We start from the raw sequence: 17,778 nt of genomic DNA on the forward strand, positions 1-17,778 counted from the left end.
AATATATGACAGCCAATCAGAAATATATACACAAGTCTACCTTTTGTTCCCATGTTTTCACGATCTATCTGCTGTTATSTGTTATTTTTCTGTTATATGCTGAGAATTGTAACGCTTTTAGGACCAATCTATTTCTTACTGCTATGCAGTACCTGGCACAAAAGAGTTTGGGTCCTTTGAGATGTTGCTATGCTACCAGAATGATGCAAGCAATAACAGTTTGTTTCRTTTTCAAGCAGGTCATGTCAGTTCTTCCAGATCTTCACCAGCAGTATTTGCAGGCCTGCCAAAACTTAAGCCAGTCTGAAAACCCCTTCATTGCTTACCTGCTTCAAGAAATTGATAAAAGTGATAAAACGTAAGGAAATAACACATAGCRTATTTCAGATGCTTCTGAAAGTCTTAAGCAAGATAGCAGGACCACAAATGGAAAAATGAGAAAGTTCATGCAGTTTTGGGCTTGAACACAAATCACACATTGTTTTTACTGCAGAAGTTTTGATTTAACTCATCTTGACATCATCTTGGCAGGATTTTTTAGCTATATAGCCTTTCTAGGCAGCTTTACAAGCAGTAAAATCAGAAAAGTGAAAAATGTGTAGAGTGGTGCCCTTATGTCCGTTAGAGAAGCCAAACTCAGCATCTAGTCATCYCAACTCCCTTCCTTTTGTCTTGCTCCTGTTTAAAAAGCCTCAGCTGCATCCTGTTAGCTTGCAGCTGGTAATGCTTCCATCAACTGTTTCTGAATCCTGACAAGCCATTAACCACCCAAAAACAGGGCTTCCTCTCACAGATGCTCATGGGGTCAAAGCTGGTTGCTCTCTGGAGAGAGAACCTGAGGAAAGACTATGTAAGGAAATGGTTGTGTTAGCTTTTGGTCTTGAGGGCAGGATAGACTAAATAAATGAAAGGGAACAAGTAGAAAGGAGATGATGGGATAGCCCCCAGGTTAGTCTCCTCTCCTGCCATCTGTTCTCTCTTCATCTTGCTTCTTCCTGCTTTCTGTGCACATGTGCTAAATGTGGTCTTGCAGCTGTAAAGTCTTCAGAATATCAAAAGGGACAGTGCTGATATACAGCCTGAGTCATGTTGYCTATCTTAGGGCTACCAAAGTTAGCTGCATGCAGTTCTGAGAAATGTGCCAGTGAGGGCAAGCATGGATAGATTTCCTATCTGGAGAGAGAATTAATTTTTCTGTTTGATTTTCCTTCTCCTGAGGCTCTTACCTTTTTATGTTACAACAGATGGACAAAAGGGATCACATTAAAAATAGCTGGAAATAATCATTTGGTGCCAGTGCAGAGAGTTACAGATGAAGATCTTCAAGCTCTTACCTCTGTCTTACAAAATGCTGTATTTGTTACAGGTATGTTTTCTCTTCATATGTGAAAAAAGTAAGCAATCTTGTTTTCAGCCTTAATTCATCATTATTTCTTTTCTGTTTAGAGAACAGTTAGTTTTAGATATGCATTTGTCACATTCTTCATCTTTTTCAGGTTTGGACCTGCGTTATAATGTATTAACTGATGATGGAGCAAAGCACATTGCAAAATTCCTTCAGGTGCCAAAATGATGCTCATCTTTCATCAATATGTGATTTATTTGGCTGTGATAATATTTATCTGTGGTGTACTTGAGAAAAGAATGCATTGTTTTGGCAAAATTCCCCTTAATTTTGGCTTTCATATCCAAATCCATCCCGCTAGAATCTCAGATTGCATTATCTGGGGAAATTTGTAATTTCTTTCCATGCATTGGTAGCAAAAGAGGCAGTTGTTTGACATTTGTCTAGTATGCCATGAGAAAGAAAGGTTGAATAAACAGGAGGGACTTTTAGCCTTACAGTTCAATTCAGMAAAGGATGTGATAGTAGTGTCAAGTGTTCCAGGGCCTTTGCTTTAGATACTTCATCATCTCTACTAGTCTTTTTTAAGCATAGGCATCTTTAATGCTGTGTTCCCACTATTGTAGGCACGAAAATCTAAATCTAAAATGRTGATTTGCCACTTAGCACCTTTGTTACTGGTGTTGAAGAAATACCGTTACATTTGCAAAATGCCCAATGGTTTGCATCCGGGCTTGACCCTCACCTCCAGTTTGGTAATGTAGGTACCTAGGTGGCTGTTCTGATCTGGGTASCAACTGTAAGCCCTGTGAGGACCTACAGCCTGCACGTTTTCCTGTCTCTCCCTCATCATCTGATGTACTTTGGTATACTTTAACCACTTCCTCACGTCAGGGGCTACCTGAAAGGCTGGGAAAAGCAGAGGCTGTAAGCATGTGTGATGCATCTSCTTTTTGAAAAATGCAGGTATTCCCTGGGGGGTGGGGGGGGTGAGAAATCTCATTGCTCTTCTCCCTGTGTATTCCTAAGGAAAACTCAACTCTGCGCTACCTTAACCTGATGTTTAATGATATTGGCACACGYGGAGCAGAGCTGATAGCGAGAGCACTCCATGTGAGTATTAGTCTGTACTCTCTAGATCTAGACAATGGCCTCTAGTTTGATATTTTTGCTTTTGATTAACAGTACTAACTGTCCTGCCAACATCAAAGTTGACTTGAAATGTCGTTCTGTCTTCAGTCTATTGCTGTAACTCAGAAATTGCTTGTTTTTCCAAGGYAGACTACAGAAATCAGCTCTCAGACTCTCAGAAGTTGTCTTCTGCTGCTATTAATATCTAATTATCATGACTATCATATATCTGGATTTTTCTGTGTGAAAATTCTGAGATTGTTTTATTTATCAAAGTGAAATATTTCCTCAGTAGCCACAATTTCTAATAGCCCAAGCAGCTTTTTCTTTCCTGTTTCTGATTTAAAACTCACCGCTGAACAGTATGCTATAGGTTTTTTTCCTCTGAGAAACTGATGTCAATACTTGCCTTGATTCAAGATGTCTGAGACATGTTTTCAAAATTTTGTATCACAGCAGCAGTATAAAAACATGTTTATTATTTTAGTGTGGTTTCCTAAGGAAATGAGGCTTGTGTGTAAGGTTTGTTGTGTTTGTGAAATGACTCACGTGAACAGTTTTCTTCCTCCTTCGTAGTCTTTGAACCTTGAGCTAATTTCAACTAAATTTGAGAAGTCTCCAAAATGCTCAGGTTCCCTGATTGTCCCACRTTGTGTTTGCATGCAACCCTCAGCGCTGTTTGTGCAGCTCTGCAGCAGCGTTTGCGAGTTTGTTGGGCAGCCAGGTGGCACTCRTAGATGTGCTGGGTTGAGCGGGATCCACGGGTGAAGGAAGCAGAGAGGAAGAGGAGGAGGCAATGCCTGAAGTACAGCAGCAGGAAAGGGTACTGTGGAGGTGTGGGGCACCTACAAAGCTGTATGAAATCAAGCTTAATTAGTTCTGCTGCTTGCAGGGCTGTGTGTTTTGTAATCTCTTACTTAATCAGTCATAATCTCTGGTAATGTGTGAGTACAGGGATACTGAGGAATTACAAATATGAAACTACTGTTCATTGCATTTAGGACTTGATCCACTAAACAGATATCAAATATCATTTAAAGTTCTATGGAGGAAGGGGGGAAAAAAAGACACTGACTTCTGACTTTTCTRGACCTTCCAGAGCTGAGCTTTATTTTGCCAGTGAAGACTAGTCTGCAAAGACTCGCACACTGGCTTGACTCTCCACCAGGCAGCACTACTGTCACAACTACTGAAGGGAGCTGGCTTTGCTGAACTTCAGCTGGTCATGTGATTTAAAAGCCTCTGAAAAATAAAGCATTCTTCCAGTTTCTTAAAAATACATTATACTTTTGTATAAAACACACTTAAATTATGTAAATCAGTTTTAGTATAATTTGCATTTCAGCTGCCAATTTTGGCATAAATTTCTCTCTAGAGTATTTTCATGAGCCTGAAATTTGGGAGCTTACATCAGAGAAACAAAAGTTCTCAAATAATCAGGTTTTCCATCCAGACTGTCATGCTTTTGATTCCACTGTGGGGAGCCTGAGCCAACTGCTTACTTGGTGTTATCAGCTAGACACTATTATTCTACAGCATGTTTTGTCTTTGTATGACAGCTAGCAGGATTCGTAGCAACAAGGACAGTGTTGCTGTTCAGGCTGTTTCAGAGGAATTAAGTTCTCTTTATTTATTTTGTCTAGAGGAATGAAACACTTCTGTATTTGAGAATGACTGGAAACAAAATAGGAAACAAAGGTGGGATGTATTTTGCTTCAATGCTGCAAATTAATTCAGTCTTAGAGAAGTTAGATCTTGGAGACTGTGATCTGGTGAGTAACACAGTGAAATTATCAGCAATGACATAAAACTAATAGTATTTCAAGGGTATTACAAAGGACCTGCAGTGCTTGTTTAGGGGGATAGGTCACTGTTGCCACTTAGCTAGAGGTAACACAGTATATAAAATACTGCAAACTGTAATGTTGCAGTGCATACTTGGAAAGGCATGTGTCACACAGCACCTGCAAAGTCATGTCCTGTGATACATTAGGACTGCTATGTCCCTGGGAGTCCGGGTGCTTGGCTTTCATGTTTTGTGAGGTTTATTTCTGCTGTTCATATTTGTTATGCTGTCTAAATGCTGTGTGGTTCACCTTGAAGAAGGGACTTTTTGTGAATGATTCTTTCTGTGTTGGCTCTTCTCTGAACTGTGCAGTGCTTTAGAGCCTGGAGGTTATTCCCTCCCATAGCTCTGTTGTTCATACTGGAGTTCAGTCCACAAAGGATGTAGCACAGCAGTGCTGAACGGAGCAGAATGGCACCTAATTTGATTTTAGATGACCTGCCATGGTGCTGAGACTCCTTCTACACTGCAGGGGGAAGGGAAGGAATGGGTTCATGCACTGGGCAGGGAGCTTCTTGCTCTAGCCAGAAAAAGCCTGTGGAGGGTTTTAAAAACCCACCTGGAGTTACGGCACCAGTTAGCACTGGCAGCTCTGAACTGCCTCCTGGTCTGCGGCCTGGACACCTTCCTGACTGTGGTTTCTCCTTGTGCGGTAACCTCAGAGGGGCTGGAAGGTGGAAGTGGTTCTTCTCCCTGCCTGAGAGAGTTAGATCCTGTTTCTTGCCTTACAGGAGAGTGCTCTAGCCAATCTAGAAGTGAAATTAAGGTGGGGCACTCTCAGTCTTCCTGCTAAAGCTGTTCATCTTTTCGGGAGATAACAAAGTATATGTTGGGCTGAAGGAGTAAGTTTGACTGTAACTTGATTGTTGTGACTATAATTTGGAAGCAGGGAGAGACCTGGATCAGATGAAAACTTCAAAATAAACATTAGTTTCCTGGAATTACAGAATTTTCTGCCACCCTAGAATGGGAAATGTGCTTTAGAAACCATGAAGGGTCTTGCAAATACATAAACAGAGAAAATGTAGTTAGTGCAGGTGAGATATACTTGAAGGCATAATGTGGTTATGCTTGATAGGAAGTTGATAGGTTATTGATTTAAAGTAAAAGAGCTTCAAGTGTAGATAAGCCTAATTGTAAAGTAACATAAATATAAGTTAGTAAGCTAAATAGTAGGAAATAAATTAAAAAAAAATCTGGATTGGCCTGTGTCCTAGAATCTCACTAGTCTGTATTGTATTAATTCACATTTAATATGAATTTACTTAATGGATAAAAGTTAGCCAAAATTTTTACCAGAGATCTCAGAGAAGACACACAAGCCCATTCTATGTCATAAATCAGGTGAGCAAAACTACATGATCAATTAAATGAACAAGTATCTCTTTGAGATGCATTATTCTTACTTTTTATTTTCTGAGTTGCCATTTGTACCTCTCAGTCTAATTCCACTCTATTATTTCATAGAAACTATTGTTACCAGAAAATACATTGTGTGTCTCTAAGTACTTGCTAGTGCACTCACACCTCTCTGAGGTATGTGGAGGCAGAAAAAATAGCATTTCCAATGCTATAGCACTTGACAATCAGTTCTAAGAAGTCATGATAATTTTGCAGCTTGATCTATATGTGATGTGATGGGTTTCTCTAAAGAGTTTGTTTATTTTAATTTTCAGGGTATGCAGAGTCTAATAGCAATTGCAACAGTCCTGACTCCAAACAAATCGGTCAAAGCAATAAACCTTAACCGTCCTTTACTATACAGCCAAGAGGTAAGTAAGTAGACTGCAGTGTCAGCTCAGGCGAAGGGATGTGTAAATACAGTCAATTCTGATGTATTTATGAACTTCTGGACTATGTGACTGTGGGCTTCCTTACAGAGTAACATAAATGGTTCCAGAAATGTTTTCGCTTTCTGCCCCAAGCCTTGAGCACTCACAGGCTGCTTCAGTTTATCTAAGGTGTTTTTAATCTCTTTTTGAACATGTGCATTTGTCAAATAAAGGGCTAATGAAGATGGCTTGATACTAGTGAAGCCAGTATTCCTACTGTTACAGCATGGAGAGTTCATACAAGGTTCAGCAGACCAAGGGAGAAATGCTGTTTAGCAGGAAATAAGGGGAAGAAAAAAGACTGCTGTTTGTTTGAGGAGTGTGATACAAGGATAATTGCCAGATTCCACAGCCTAAAGGAAAAAGGCATAATTTAACAGTATGCTGTATTCAGTGTGCTGTTTGGTTTTGTTGTTTCATCATGTGAACTCAAAGCATAATTTTAGCAGGCAATTTACTGTAAATTTTAATGAACCTTATTAATATAAAACCTATGATGCATTTGTTATACAAAACAAAAATACAAGCTCTCCAAAACAATCAAGCACTGACAAACAAAAAAGCCCTGCAAGGCAGTGGTTGCTGGGGCTGCACCGCAGGCCCTTGGATGTGTCTGTGCACACAGAGCTGTTGTGCTTTAGCTGAAAGGTTCTTCAACAAGTCATGCAGCTTCCGTGCATCAGGGCTCCTGCTGAAGTCTTGGCTCCAGATCTTGTTGCGGAGATGCTTTCACAAGGCTCGCAGCAGTTTTCAGGTGTTAGTGAGACTTACAGTGTTTTGCTTATGGCAAGATAAAGTAATTAAACAGTCATGAAGGCCAGGTCTTCCTATGCCCCGAAAGTGCTTTTAATAGTTCAATGAATTTCAGTGGTTTCTTTTCTGTTAAGGCAGGGTTTGATCTGCCTACGCCCTGTTTTGGAAGTTTAAACTATKGCTATTGAAAATACAGGACAGTTATTTGTTTGAGACTTCCCCCTCACCACTAGTCCCACCTTCAACTCTTATCACTTGCCCGAGGCCTCTGGGTTGTTGCCTTATTTTTGACTCAGAATTCAGTTATTATCTTAACTAAATGTGATGACTTCAAAATGAACTTACTATGTCTTACAGTGAGAGGACTTATTTTTTCCCATAGTTAATCCTGTTTCTTTTAATGAACTAGTAGATTTGTGTCACGACAGAATACTTCTAAAGTCAGTGAAGGCTTACTCAAATGGAATTTTGTTAGAGCAACGACTGGAAGGGGAACAAATTAGACACAATGGTTCAAATATTGATGCGCCTGATATCTGCAGATTTACAGTACTATATATCCCTGCAAATATCTCTTTGGTATTTTTCACTTCTTTTCCTCCAGTGTCRTTATCACAAAATGTTTTCTGGCTATTTTTAAGATGACTGTAGTATATGTAACAGAACACTACTGATGACCAAATCCTGCAATTAGTTGTGTATCTTTCTTTTATGGAAGCAAGACAAGACCTTACCTCTAAGTTGAGTTTAGTATAACTGAGTGTATCTTTTTAGGAAGAGACTGCAGTTCATATAGCTCTGATGTTGAAAAACAATTCTTCTCTTATGGAATTGCATTTGTGCAAGCATGAAATGAAAAAATTTGGTGTAGAGCGACTATGTGAGGCATTGTATGAAAACTGCAGCCTGAGATATCTTGATCTTAGCTGGTAAGAGTTATTACATGACRTAGACCTGATTAACATTAGCTACTTACTTTCTTAGTATCCCCTTTAAAAAAAAAATGTGCGCATCTCTTTCAGTAATAAAATAACTCGTGATGATGTGAAGTTTTTGGGAGAACTACTGAAACGGAACCAAACCCTGCAAATCCTAGATCTTAATTCAAACCAAATAGAAGATGATGGTGCTATCTACCTCAGTGAAGCCTTGGCTTTGTCCAATACGACCCTTCAAGCGTTAGTATTTAACTTCCTCAGAAACTGCTGGAGTAACTACTGAACACCTAAGAAACTCAGACTTAGCAGCGGCTGAACTGAGATCAAAACCTGAGTGTTTGKATGCTACTGATCAAAATAGAAAAGTAAAACGAGACGTTCAAAACCTTTTGGTCCAAATGAGAAGGAAAAAATGATCATGCCAAGCAGACTGGGTGGGATTCATCTGCCTTAGCATAGGTGTCTTGTGCCATTTGAGATGCCCCAAGACATACAGGATGTCCAAGGGGTGCTGGCAAGTATGCCACAGGTCCTACTGGAGACCTGCAGCTCACAACCCAATGGGGTGCTCTAATGCATTTCAAATGGCTCAGGAGGCCTGTCTTTGGATAACTGACTCAAGTCCCCTGCAGCTTTGCTTGAGCCAAAGCACTGCCAGTCAAATACTAAGCCAAGAAATATCATTCAGTCCAATGTGCAAGGGCCTTCTGTTCACCTTCCTCTACTGCCAGTCCTATTCATAATTGATTTTTATTACCTTTTTCTCTCTCATCTTTGGTCTYGTTACCCATTGCTGCATAATCTGACATGTGCTTGTGTGTATATTTCAGATTCTTTTCCTTTTTTGGTTGTATCTTAGATCGGTTTTACAGTGTTTTTACCATCTTGCACTTGATTCACAGCTTTCATGGTCATTCTAAGAGGCCAGAAAGGAGGCTGTTAGATCTTCAGGGGTTGTTATCTTGCTTTTTTTTTTTTTTTTTTTTTTTTTTTACAACCTGAATGTATAGGCCCCCATGACTGGACTAGAGTAAAGAAATCTACGTCTCCAAGTCTTCCTAATTTTAAGATAATCAGATTCTATGCAGGGATAAGGCTCTATATTTGTTGATTCTGATCTTCAACACTTAAGAAAATCCTCTGTTTAAGTTAGCTTCCGGGTGAGCCCAGAAGAGCTATAATCTCTCTATCAGGGTATATTTTGTAGCCCGCGTTAAACCATGCGCCAGTAGGCTGTAAAAGCTGATCAAAGGTGTTACCTGAAGCCATTGGTTTTAAGTAGCAGACTGAGGAGGTGGTGGCTGCTAGGTGCCTTTGAAAGCCTTCCAGCTTCAGTAACATAAAAATAACTGCCACTCCACAAAGATCAAAGCTTACCCTGGGTATGTGCCAAGGCTTGGGCTTCAAAGCAGACTAAACATGAGACCTGGCCACCATGCAGTAAGTCAGTGACATTGAAGAAATAAAGTGAATAACCTCGCTGTATGAATCAAGGAAGTGCTTTCAGAAATACTACAATTTCATAGTCCAAACTGCTTTAGCAACCTGAGAAGGATTTTTATAATAGGACTTGATCTGTTACATATTAATAACTATATAAAACTAATGGATGAGAACTCAATGCTTTTGCATGTACTTGTGTAATTATTTTCTGTTTATTAGGTTATCAGTAGCAAACAACAATATAAGTGGCAAAGGACTCATAGCTCTTTCAGATTCAATGAAAACAAACATGGAACTTTCTTATATTTACATTTGGGGGAACAAATTTGATGAAGCCACCTGTATGGTAAGTAAGTGTTCACTTCTGAACTCTTAGAAGAGGACTGTTTTATTTATTTATGTATTATAATCAGTGGGACGACTACACCAATTAGTGAATAAGACACCTGATGTACCATTTCATTATTATAATATGGTACTCTGATGTCCAGTCAATCTCTGGTCATTAGCAGACTGGAACAATCAAGTACTTGTTCAGCCTGTGTTATCTTCTGGAGTCTTCCCTGTAGTCAAAGTGGATGGTAGAGCATCTTCGTAGAGTATTTTATGTCAGAACTTTTGTTTTTATTAATTTCAGGCATTTTCAGAATTAATTCAGACTGGCCGCTTGAAGCCTAATTGTACAGATGTGGAATCATACGAAGTGGATGGGCACATTCACCTTGCAGAGGTCTCCCATGGCCTCAAGAAGCATTACTACTGGACACCAAGTTATGGGAAGATGACTAACACAGATGCTAATGCCAGTCTTGTAATTGGAGCTGTTTCAGAGTACTTGTGAGTAAGATGGCAGTTTGCACTTGCATATGCTTGAGGTTTTTCTATCTTGTTTCTAGTAAAATAGGCTGTAGCAAACTTGCTGCACATTGTTTCTTTAAAGCCTTTAGTCTGGAAGGAATCTAAAAACACTTGAAAAAGGCATTAATGATTAAAACATCAAACAAAATTTCTCCAATATGCAGTGATCTTAAAATGAATTGCTAAATGTATTGCTAAAGGTCTATTGCTGCCTTTTAATAGGCCTAACCTATTAAAAGCCTATTGATATGAAAACACATTGCTTCTGCTGCAGTCCTTTCTATTGCACGCACCTAGCTCAGTCTTACCATGATTAGATGTAGGTCCAGGGTTCCCTGCTGATAGATGAATTTATTGCAGTAACACACTAAGAGGAATAACACTTTAAAAATGACATAATACACTAAGAGTARTACTAGGCATTCCTGGCAGTAATGGGGAATGTAACAGTCACAGACCACAGAGGTAACATAAAGAGTTTAGACCATAGCAGTGTATTTCCAGATGGTGAATTAAACTCTTAGCAGCTGAACTACTCAGCACTGGTTAGGAGACTTTCTCAGTTTAGGATTGTATCGGGTGCTTCCTACCTAAAAAAAAAAAAGATGCGGAAGGCTGGTTCAGAGCAGCAGCAGAGCCCGTGGATACAGAGCATCATGACCAAAGGGTGCCCTTTCCTCGCGCTGCTGCAGAGAAGAGCTGCCACTGCCCTGCCTGGCTGCAGTCAGGCTTCCGCCTGGCTGCGAGAGCCCACAGGTGATGTTACTGTCTCTACAGCTTGCAGCACAGCCAGGCAGATCAAGCAGRTAACAACTTGTGGTCAAGACTGCAGCCGGGCAGCAGCTTTGCTTGAGAGCAGATCAGATATGCTGTGGAACAAGATTCCTGTAGAAGTTGAGGGGGCRTTGGGTAAATCCGTTTGTCTCCAGTGCTCCATATCCTCTCTCACCTTTCACATRCTAATGACATGCTTCTGTTGTTTTTCCAAAAGTGACTTTTTTAAAAAAAAGGTAATTGAACTTAAGCATTTAGCCAAAACAATGCATGAATTTCAAAGTTTTGACTAATATTTAAAGCTAATAAACCTAGTTTGCTGGCATACTAATGATATTTTAATTAACTTGCAGCATGTAGTTGCTTATACTACAAGTGAAAAACAAAACTAAACCTTACATCGTTGTTTTTTTTCCTGCCTTCTTAAACTGTTTAGAAAGGCTCCTATCATCAGACTCAGGTGGCAACTCTGACACATGAATAAGACAATACAGGCATGTGATGGTAGTTAAATTGTTTAATGGTTTGGATACAGCCTTCTTAAGAGTTTGTGAATCACTCAAATATTGTTTCCTTTTTCCACTCACACTGCTCATACCTGCAGAAGTGACTATATCTATGCTCCTTATCAGAAAAAGTGACCAAATAGGATAGCAGTGGTTTGCTCAAAGACTTTCAGTAGTGCAGTCTTCTGCATTCCTGAACGTGCCTGATAAAAATGAATAAAAAGAGTAAGTAACTAATTAATCCTTAAATGTGTGTGCGGGCAGAAGATGTAGGAGATCAAAGTAAGAGAGAAAGATTTCAACACTATACCTAAAAACCAACTACGTAACTGCTGATGTTTTGATTCTGTGTTACCATAGTGGTGGCATATAACCAGGGAGGTGACTGGACACCTTTTATCAGGGGGAAGTGACTAAGGTGGTGCTAACAGCTGTTGTACCTATCCATCCACCCCCTTTTAGAACACTAATTTGTCTATTACTCCAAAAAGCTCTCAGTGTCATTAGGGGGTGTGGAGGTAACTCTGCAAGTTAGTTGTGGCTGCTTTACTAAACACAAGTTGACAGGGAAGACTCTCTCCACTCCCTCAACCTTATGGCCTCCAGAGCCAGGTATGAGACCTAATCAAGTCTACTTCACCCCCACAGAGCAGAAGTCCCCATGTTTTCTTCACAGGGCAGCTTATCAGCTGTGACACCCAAAAGGTGGATGCATAGCAGAAGCCTAGAATTATCTCTGCAGTCTGCAGAGGACCTCATAACTTGTGATCATCCTATTTAGCACAAAGTCCACAGGTTACGCTGCATGGGAACCCTGTTCTGGATTTTAATTGTTGCACAAGAACAACAGTGCAATGAAAATTTGAGGATACACAGAACTTACTGAGAAGGATTTGCAAGCTATGAAAAATCAGATTTTTCTGAAAAGGTAGGTATTCTGCATTGTGTTTTTTTTTTTTTTTTTTTTGGAGTGTTGCTCTTTGGAGCATTGCAGATTATACTCCGATAGTCCTCCCTATCCTTGAGCAGTATTCCAAGTATTTTCAGTATTGAGACTTTGATTATAGGATTTCTTGCCAGAAAGATCAGTATGAGAGTCATACTAAGGTATGATTTTTGCACGTATCTTTCCTTCTCTTGTCCTGCATATTAATTTGAGCAATGAAATTAGCCTGGACTTAGGTCTTAAATTTATTTATGAATAGTATTATTGGTAACTGTCAACTTAAAGTGCTGTGATAACAGGGAACTGGGACTATACCAACAACAGTTTTTTTTTTTTTTTTTAAGCAGATGAGGCAAGATAGCAATGTCATATAGAAAATATCACAGGATAAATAGCACCTACTTTGAAGAGTACTAGCATATGYTTCTGAAATTGGTCTTCTACCTGAACACTTATTTAACAACAAGATGTTTGGCCCATAAGAGCATTCTGCTTTATTGACAATATCAACAAAAATAGCCTTCGTGTTAAAGTTAACTTTGATATCCCTTTGGAAAGAAAGGGCTGCAGAGTAACTCTTACTGAATTATATAAAAACAGCTTCCTGCAAACTAAAATAATTATGTAAAATACTGTATTGCTTGAGGAAACCTCTGCTGCAGACATTTATTGCTTTTTTTTTTTGATAACCAAGCCCTCACATTATTAAAAAAAGCATTTTGTTTTCTTTTGAATGATACAATTTACCTAGACTTGAAGCTTTTACTATGTTCTTGCAAGTATGTTATTCTAGTAGCCAAAGCAAGAATAATCCTTTTCTGAAAAGAAAGAAAAAAMAACTTTCAAAAATCTGCCTCCAGAACTTACAGCACCTTGTAGAAAAGCAGTATTTTGGCCCCATTTAAAAGGGATGGAAAATGGCTAATTCAGCAGGCCAGTGACAATGTTAAAATACATACTGATAGAGAAATTCACTTAAGATGTATTTTAGCCTAGAAATTACTACTTCAAAGAGCACGATGTAAAAAAAAAAAAAAACAAACACCAGCCCAAACCTTAAAAACAACCATGGGGGACACGACCCACCTTTCACCAGGCTCAAGAGCAATTACACTAGATTGCATTTAGAATAAAACTCTTCAAGTTAATTTGAGCAAACACAAAATATTTTGTATCAGAAAAATCAGGTATTACTATTACCTCTCTGCTAAGAGTAAAAATAYGATAATCCTTGTTGGGCTATACGCTATGCCGAACACTGCCTTGTGTCCTTGTCATTGGGTACTTTGATGGTGGTTATGTTAGACTGCTTCCCTCCTCCTCTCATTGCTACCCCTTGCAGTTATAAACAGCAGACACAAGGTGAGGGAAAGTTACAAAACAAGTTTATTAAAGTCTAACATAAAACACTTCAGGCTAAGTATGTACAACTCCCTCCCTTCCCAGGGAATTATAAAATTGAGAGTTGAGCTATATACAAACAAACAACAGAGGAAAAATTGTATATACATGAAAGATACTTCAAAAAATAACTTAACAAAAAAATCAGTTATTAATCCTTATCTGAACTTAGTTCTGTAAGGCTTATCAATAGCCTCTCCAAGATCAGAGCTCTGAAATCCTTTACATGGGACTTGTCCATACTTGAACATTTCTTGAAATGTACTACATCAGAAAAGGTGCCATGCTTTGTGCACACATCTAGGTACAAATTCTGAAACAAGTGAGTTAGCACGGAGTTATTCTAGTGGAAGTATTTCACAAGAGCCAATTAATAAATTTCTAGATGAAGATAACCTATTCACGCAAAACTTGCACTGACTTCAGTGCAAACTTGACTGAGACAGTATGAAACAATGGTCTCACTGAGACAAATCATGTGATTTTCTCCAATTAACCAATACTGGAATTGTTAATATTCTCACCTTTTGCAGGTAGGTCTCAGGAAGGAGTAGTATGCCTGAAAAGATTCCATGTTTCCCACAGTAATCCCTCACACAAATCAGAAATACTGTTTTATGCCTTGTACCTCCAAAATGAACCTGGAATCCTTAAACCTATGATTCAGATGTGCAGCTGATTTCCATGCATCAGCAAAAGATACAATACAGATCTGCCTCTTCAGGTCCTATAGCACCCATCATAAGCCCTCCTACAAATTAGATATATCTAAAATCTATATTCTAGTAAATGAATACAGTTAAAGGAGATCATACCTCAGCAGCTGAGATATCTTCACAAAAGATGAGGATAAGAATCAAGACTCTCAGATGGGGACTCAAGAGTGTAGGTCACTAAATTATTGCTCCAAGACAAAACTACTAGCCTGTGTATTCTATTAAGAAAGGTTAAAAATGTTGTCTTGTAAAAAATAATGATTATCTTCTTGTCTATAAAGAAAATTAAATGAGTAATAAAGCAAATGTTACTAAGTATCTAAATAAGATCCTGTATAAATCTAAGCACTGTGTTTTTTAAAAAGTCTGAAACCTAAGAATACAGTAAGAAGCTATAGTTGTAGAAATATAAAAACAGTCCAAACAAACATTGCTATGGAATGCTTTTTCTATGTAGGAATGTGAATTTTTTTCCAGAACTAATTCTCACTTGTGGTCACATATCCTGAATATATTAATCTTCAGATACTTTTTCTCAGGTTACAGTAGCATATCATTAGTTTATCTTCTATGGATGTTTAAATATGAATTTATTAATTGCACAATGTTTTTTTTCCTTTTAGTACTTGTGACTAAAGGTATGTCCATCTAAAGGTTCTACTGTATTTTCAGACAGAAAAAAGCAGTGAGGAAGCTTAGGTCAAGCTACATAGGAGTTCACTTGTTACTTAAGAGTTAGGATCCTGATCTCTGCAATTCTTCAGTTGTAAATGGAGCTGACAAAGGAATTCTTCAGGTATTACATCAACAAAAAGAAGTGGTGGTGGTGGTGGTGGCRGCATCCATCTGAATGGATGCCTAGCAGAAAATCAGAGAACTTCATCCATTGTCCTTTGCCAGCATTATAAAGGACATTAGCTATTCATAAATGTTGTAGTATGGATAAGCAAATAAAATAAAGGTCTGAAAGGAATGGCAAGAATCAGCTTCAATGAACATAGTTATAGATGTCTGTGATAAAAATATCCCTGGGGAAGGGGTTATACTTCATGCTATGCACGGTAGACTTTAACAGTAATGTTAAAGCATAAGATGTGAAGCAGAAGTTTTACACATGCCATAACCTAGGATGATCAACACAAAGCTGCTAAGGGTCTACTACTTTACAAGTACCAACAGGTAGGAAGAGGAGGAGGAAAGAAAAAAAAATCCAGTCATGCTCAGGAGTCCAGGGACCATTTACAAAACATTTAAATGAAATCCTCCATGAAATTTTTCACAAGGCTGTTTAATTAAGGTGCAGATTAATTATTACTCCATGTAAAACAGATAAGAGGTATCTCCTATGCTCTTCTATTAATCAGCATCTGAACGCAAGGCATCAGTGGAAATAAAATGCTAGCACCAAGTAACTAACCAACAAATAAATACCTTTAAATGTATTGTTGGTACAGTTGTATGACCATTTCCTTACTATTTGATGATTACTTAAGTAATGCTCACATTATGCTAATAATGGCACAAACTGGAAAAATGAAGTAGAAAAAAACTTCTATTTTGTCAACTAGACTTTAACAACCCTATCAGGACACTAAAAATGCTGCTGTTTTTTTTTTTAAATTCAGATTGCTGATAATAAAACATACTTTTACAAGGGTCTTGCTAAATAACAGTTTTATGATGTTACTGTGGATAAGTGACATGACAGGTAATGCAATTCATAAATACTTCAATTAAATCACAGATATTCTTCTGGTCAAGGAATTATCAATCTGCTCTGTTGTATTCTTTCTTAATGCCACTCATTTAGCATTAAAGTAGTATTTTATCAGTGAAGGAAGGATTTATTTCTTCTTTTGTACTGTTTAACACAACAAGAAATGCTACCGTAACARATAAATGATTATTATGATATGATGATTCCTGCCTCACAATGAAGTTGGTACAGTCTCATCTGCAACACTCATGGTTCCAGATCTTCCTTTGAGCAAAGGCTGCTATTTGTGCCAAAATACAGGATATTTTAGGGGTGTGAAAAGTAAAGCTGGGACCAGGTACAATAATGTTGGCCTCATTTAAAAAAATAAAAATAAAAATATCTTGGAAAGAATACCCACCAGGTACATGTCATTTTGTTACCTTTCTCTGATTTACCAAACTACAGGAAAGAAAAAAAAAAAAAAAAAAGTCCCTTGTCAGGGACATTTACCCCAAAGTTTTCCTTTCCTCTGGTCAGACTTCAACTGAAGACAACTACTTCTGGCAGACAGCAGTAATTCTTTGCAAGCACCTCACCAGAGCACTGGCCTACCTTCCATCACGTACTCCTTTATATCACCTTGGAATGTAGGAGTACAAGCTTGTTAGTACATTTGAATTATGATCCCCCCCCCAACATACATCTGGGCTAATATTCTTAAACTAATAAATATGGCTTAAAACATCTGCTTCCAAATGACACTGTGACATATCAGATGAGCAGGAACACTGCAGGAGATCTCCAAAAATCATTAACACATTTAAGAGATAATTCTTAAGGCAGGTGTTGCTGGGAAGGAATAATCTCTTGGAAATCAGTATAAACTGCAATTAAAAAATTGATTGTAGATTAGCATGATCCAACAAGAAATGAAAGGCAGATTGCACAATGGAGATGCCTTACATGTGTCTTTACATAGAAGAAAAAGAACAGATCCAACTCAGAAAAACGTTAACTGCTTGAATCATCATGTTCATCTTACCAAAGGTATGCAGGTTCGTTACCAGGTTACCTTGTTGGCTCCATACTGCAGCATCAGTACAATTGCTGCAAGAAAATAAACTGAGGTTCTGAATATCCAGTTACAGCAGATCTTAGTAATGTTTCTGATGAAGGAGACTGACTACCCGTCACAGGAAGCAGCATCTGATGGTCTTCAGTCCCAATGGGAAGAGGAAGTGGCAAAGACATCTCAGAGGGCTTCACATCTACAGACTCTGATAAAGGACTCTTCTGATTCTGAATGGATTCTTGTTCATTGAAAGAATTCTCAAGTGTATTGGAATCAGGGGGCGTTTCAGATCCTGGTAGGAAAAAAAAAAAAAAACCAAAGTTTTCTAAAATATTTCTCTTACAACAATTCATTTACAGAAAAAACTTTGCAGATGATGGAAGGATTATTATTAGAAAGAACTGAGCGAGTCATTCTTACTCTTGGCAAACATGAACTTGCTGCAATTAGAAACCTGGCTGTAGATAGCACAACTCAAAAAGAAAGACAGCCTACAAGTGTGTCTTTACATGGAAGAA

The 17,778-nt window shown here is 38.4% G+C and overlaps 2 protein-coding genes across 3 annotated transcripts in view; one reads left to right on the top strand and one right to left on the bottom strand.

Annotated features, from left to right (window-relative positions):
• The first annotated feature begins 200 nt into the window (after positions 1 to 200).
• On the top strand, positions 201 to 10,203 carry LRRC34 (leucine rich repeat containing 34). The gene is made up of 10 exons (XM_085322310.1): positions 201 to 358; positions 1,245 to 1,366; positions 1,497 to 1,561; positions 2,375 to 2,458; positions 4,120 to 4,248; positions 5,999 to 6,094; positions 7,682 to 7,836; positions 7,930 to 8,085; positions 9,508 to 9,634; positions 9,926 to 10,203. The coding sequence occupies exons 1-10, from the start codon at positions 201 to 203 to the stop codon at positions 10,127 to 10,129; spliced, it is 1,296 nt and encodes a 431-aa protein (XP_085178436.1). The 3' UTR covers positions 10,130 to 10,203.
• A 3,532-nt stretch (positions 10,204 to 13,735) lies between these two features.
• MYNN (myoneurin) overlaps positions 13,736 to 17,778 on the bottom strand; it is a 13,839-nt gene continuing 9,796 nt past the window's right edge. For both annotated transcript variants that reach the window (XM_085322299.1, XM_085322300.1), the window contains one exon: positions 13,736 to 17,552. In XM_085322299.1, the coding sequence (XP_085178425.1) occupies positions 17,284 to 17,552 (269 nt within the window). In that variant the 3' untranslated portion in view covers positions 13,736 to 17,283. The remainder of the gene's footprint in view (positions 17,553 to 17,778) is intronic.

Source organism: Rhea americana, unplaced genomic scaffold (assembly GCF_003343005.1).
Source record: "Rhea americana isolate MKP2758 unplaced genomic scaffold, rheAme1 scaffold_76, whole genome shotgun sequence".
NCBI classification, from domain to species: domain Eukaryota; kingdom Metazoa; phylum Chordata; class Aves; order Rheiformes; family Rheidae; genus Rhea; species Rhea americana.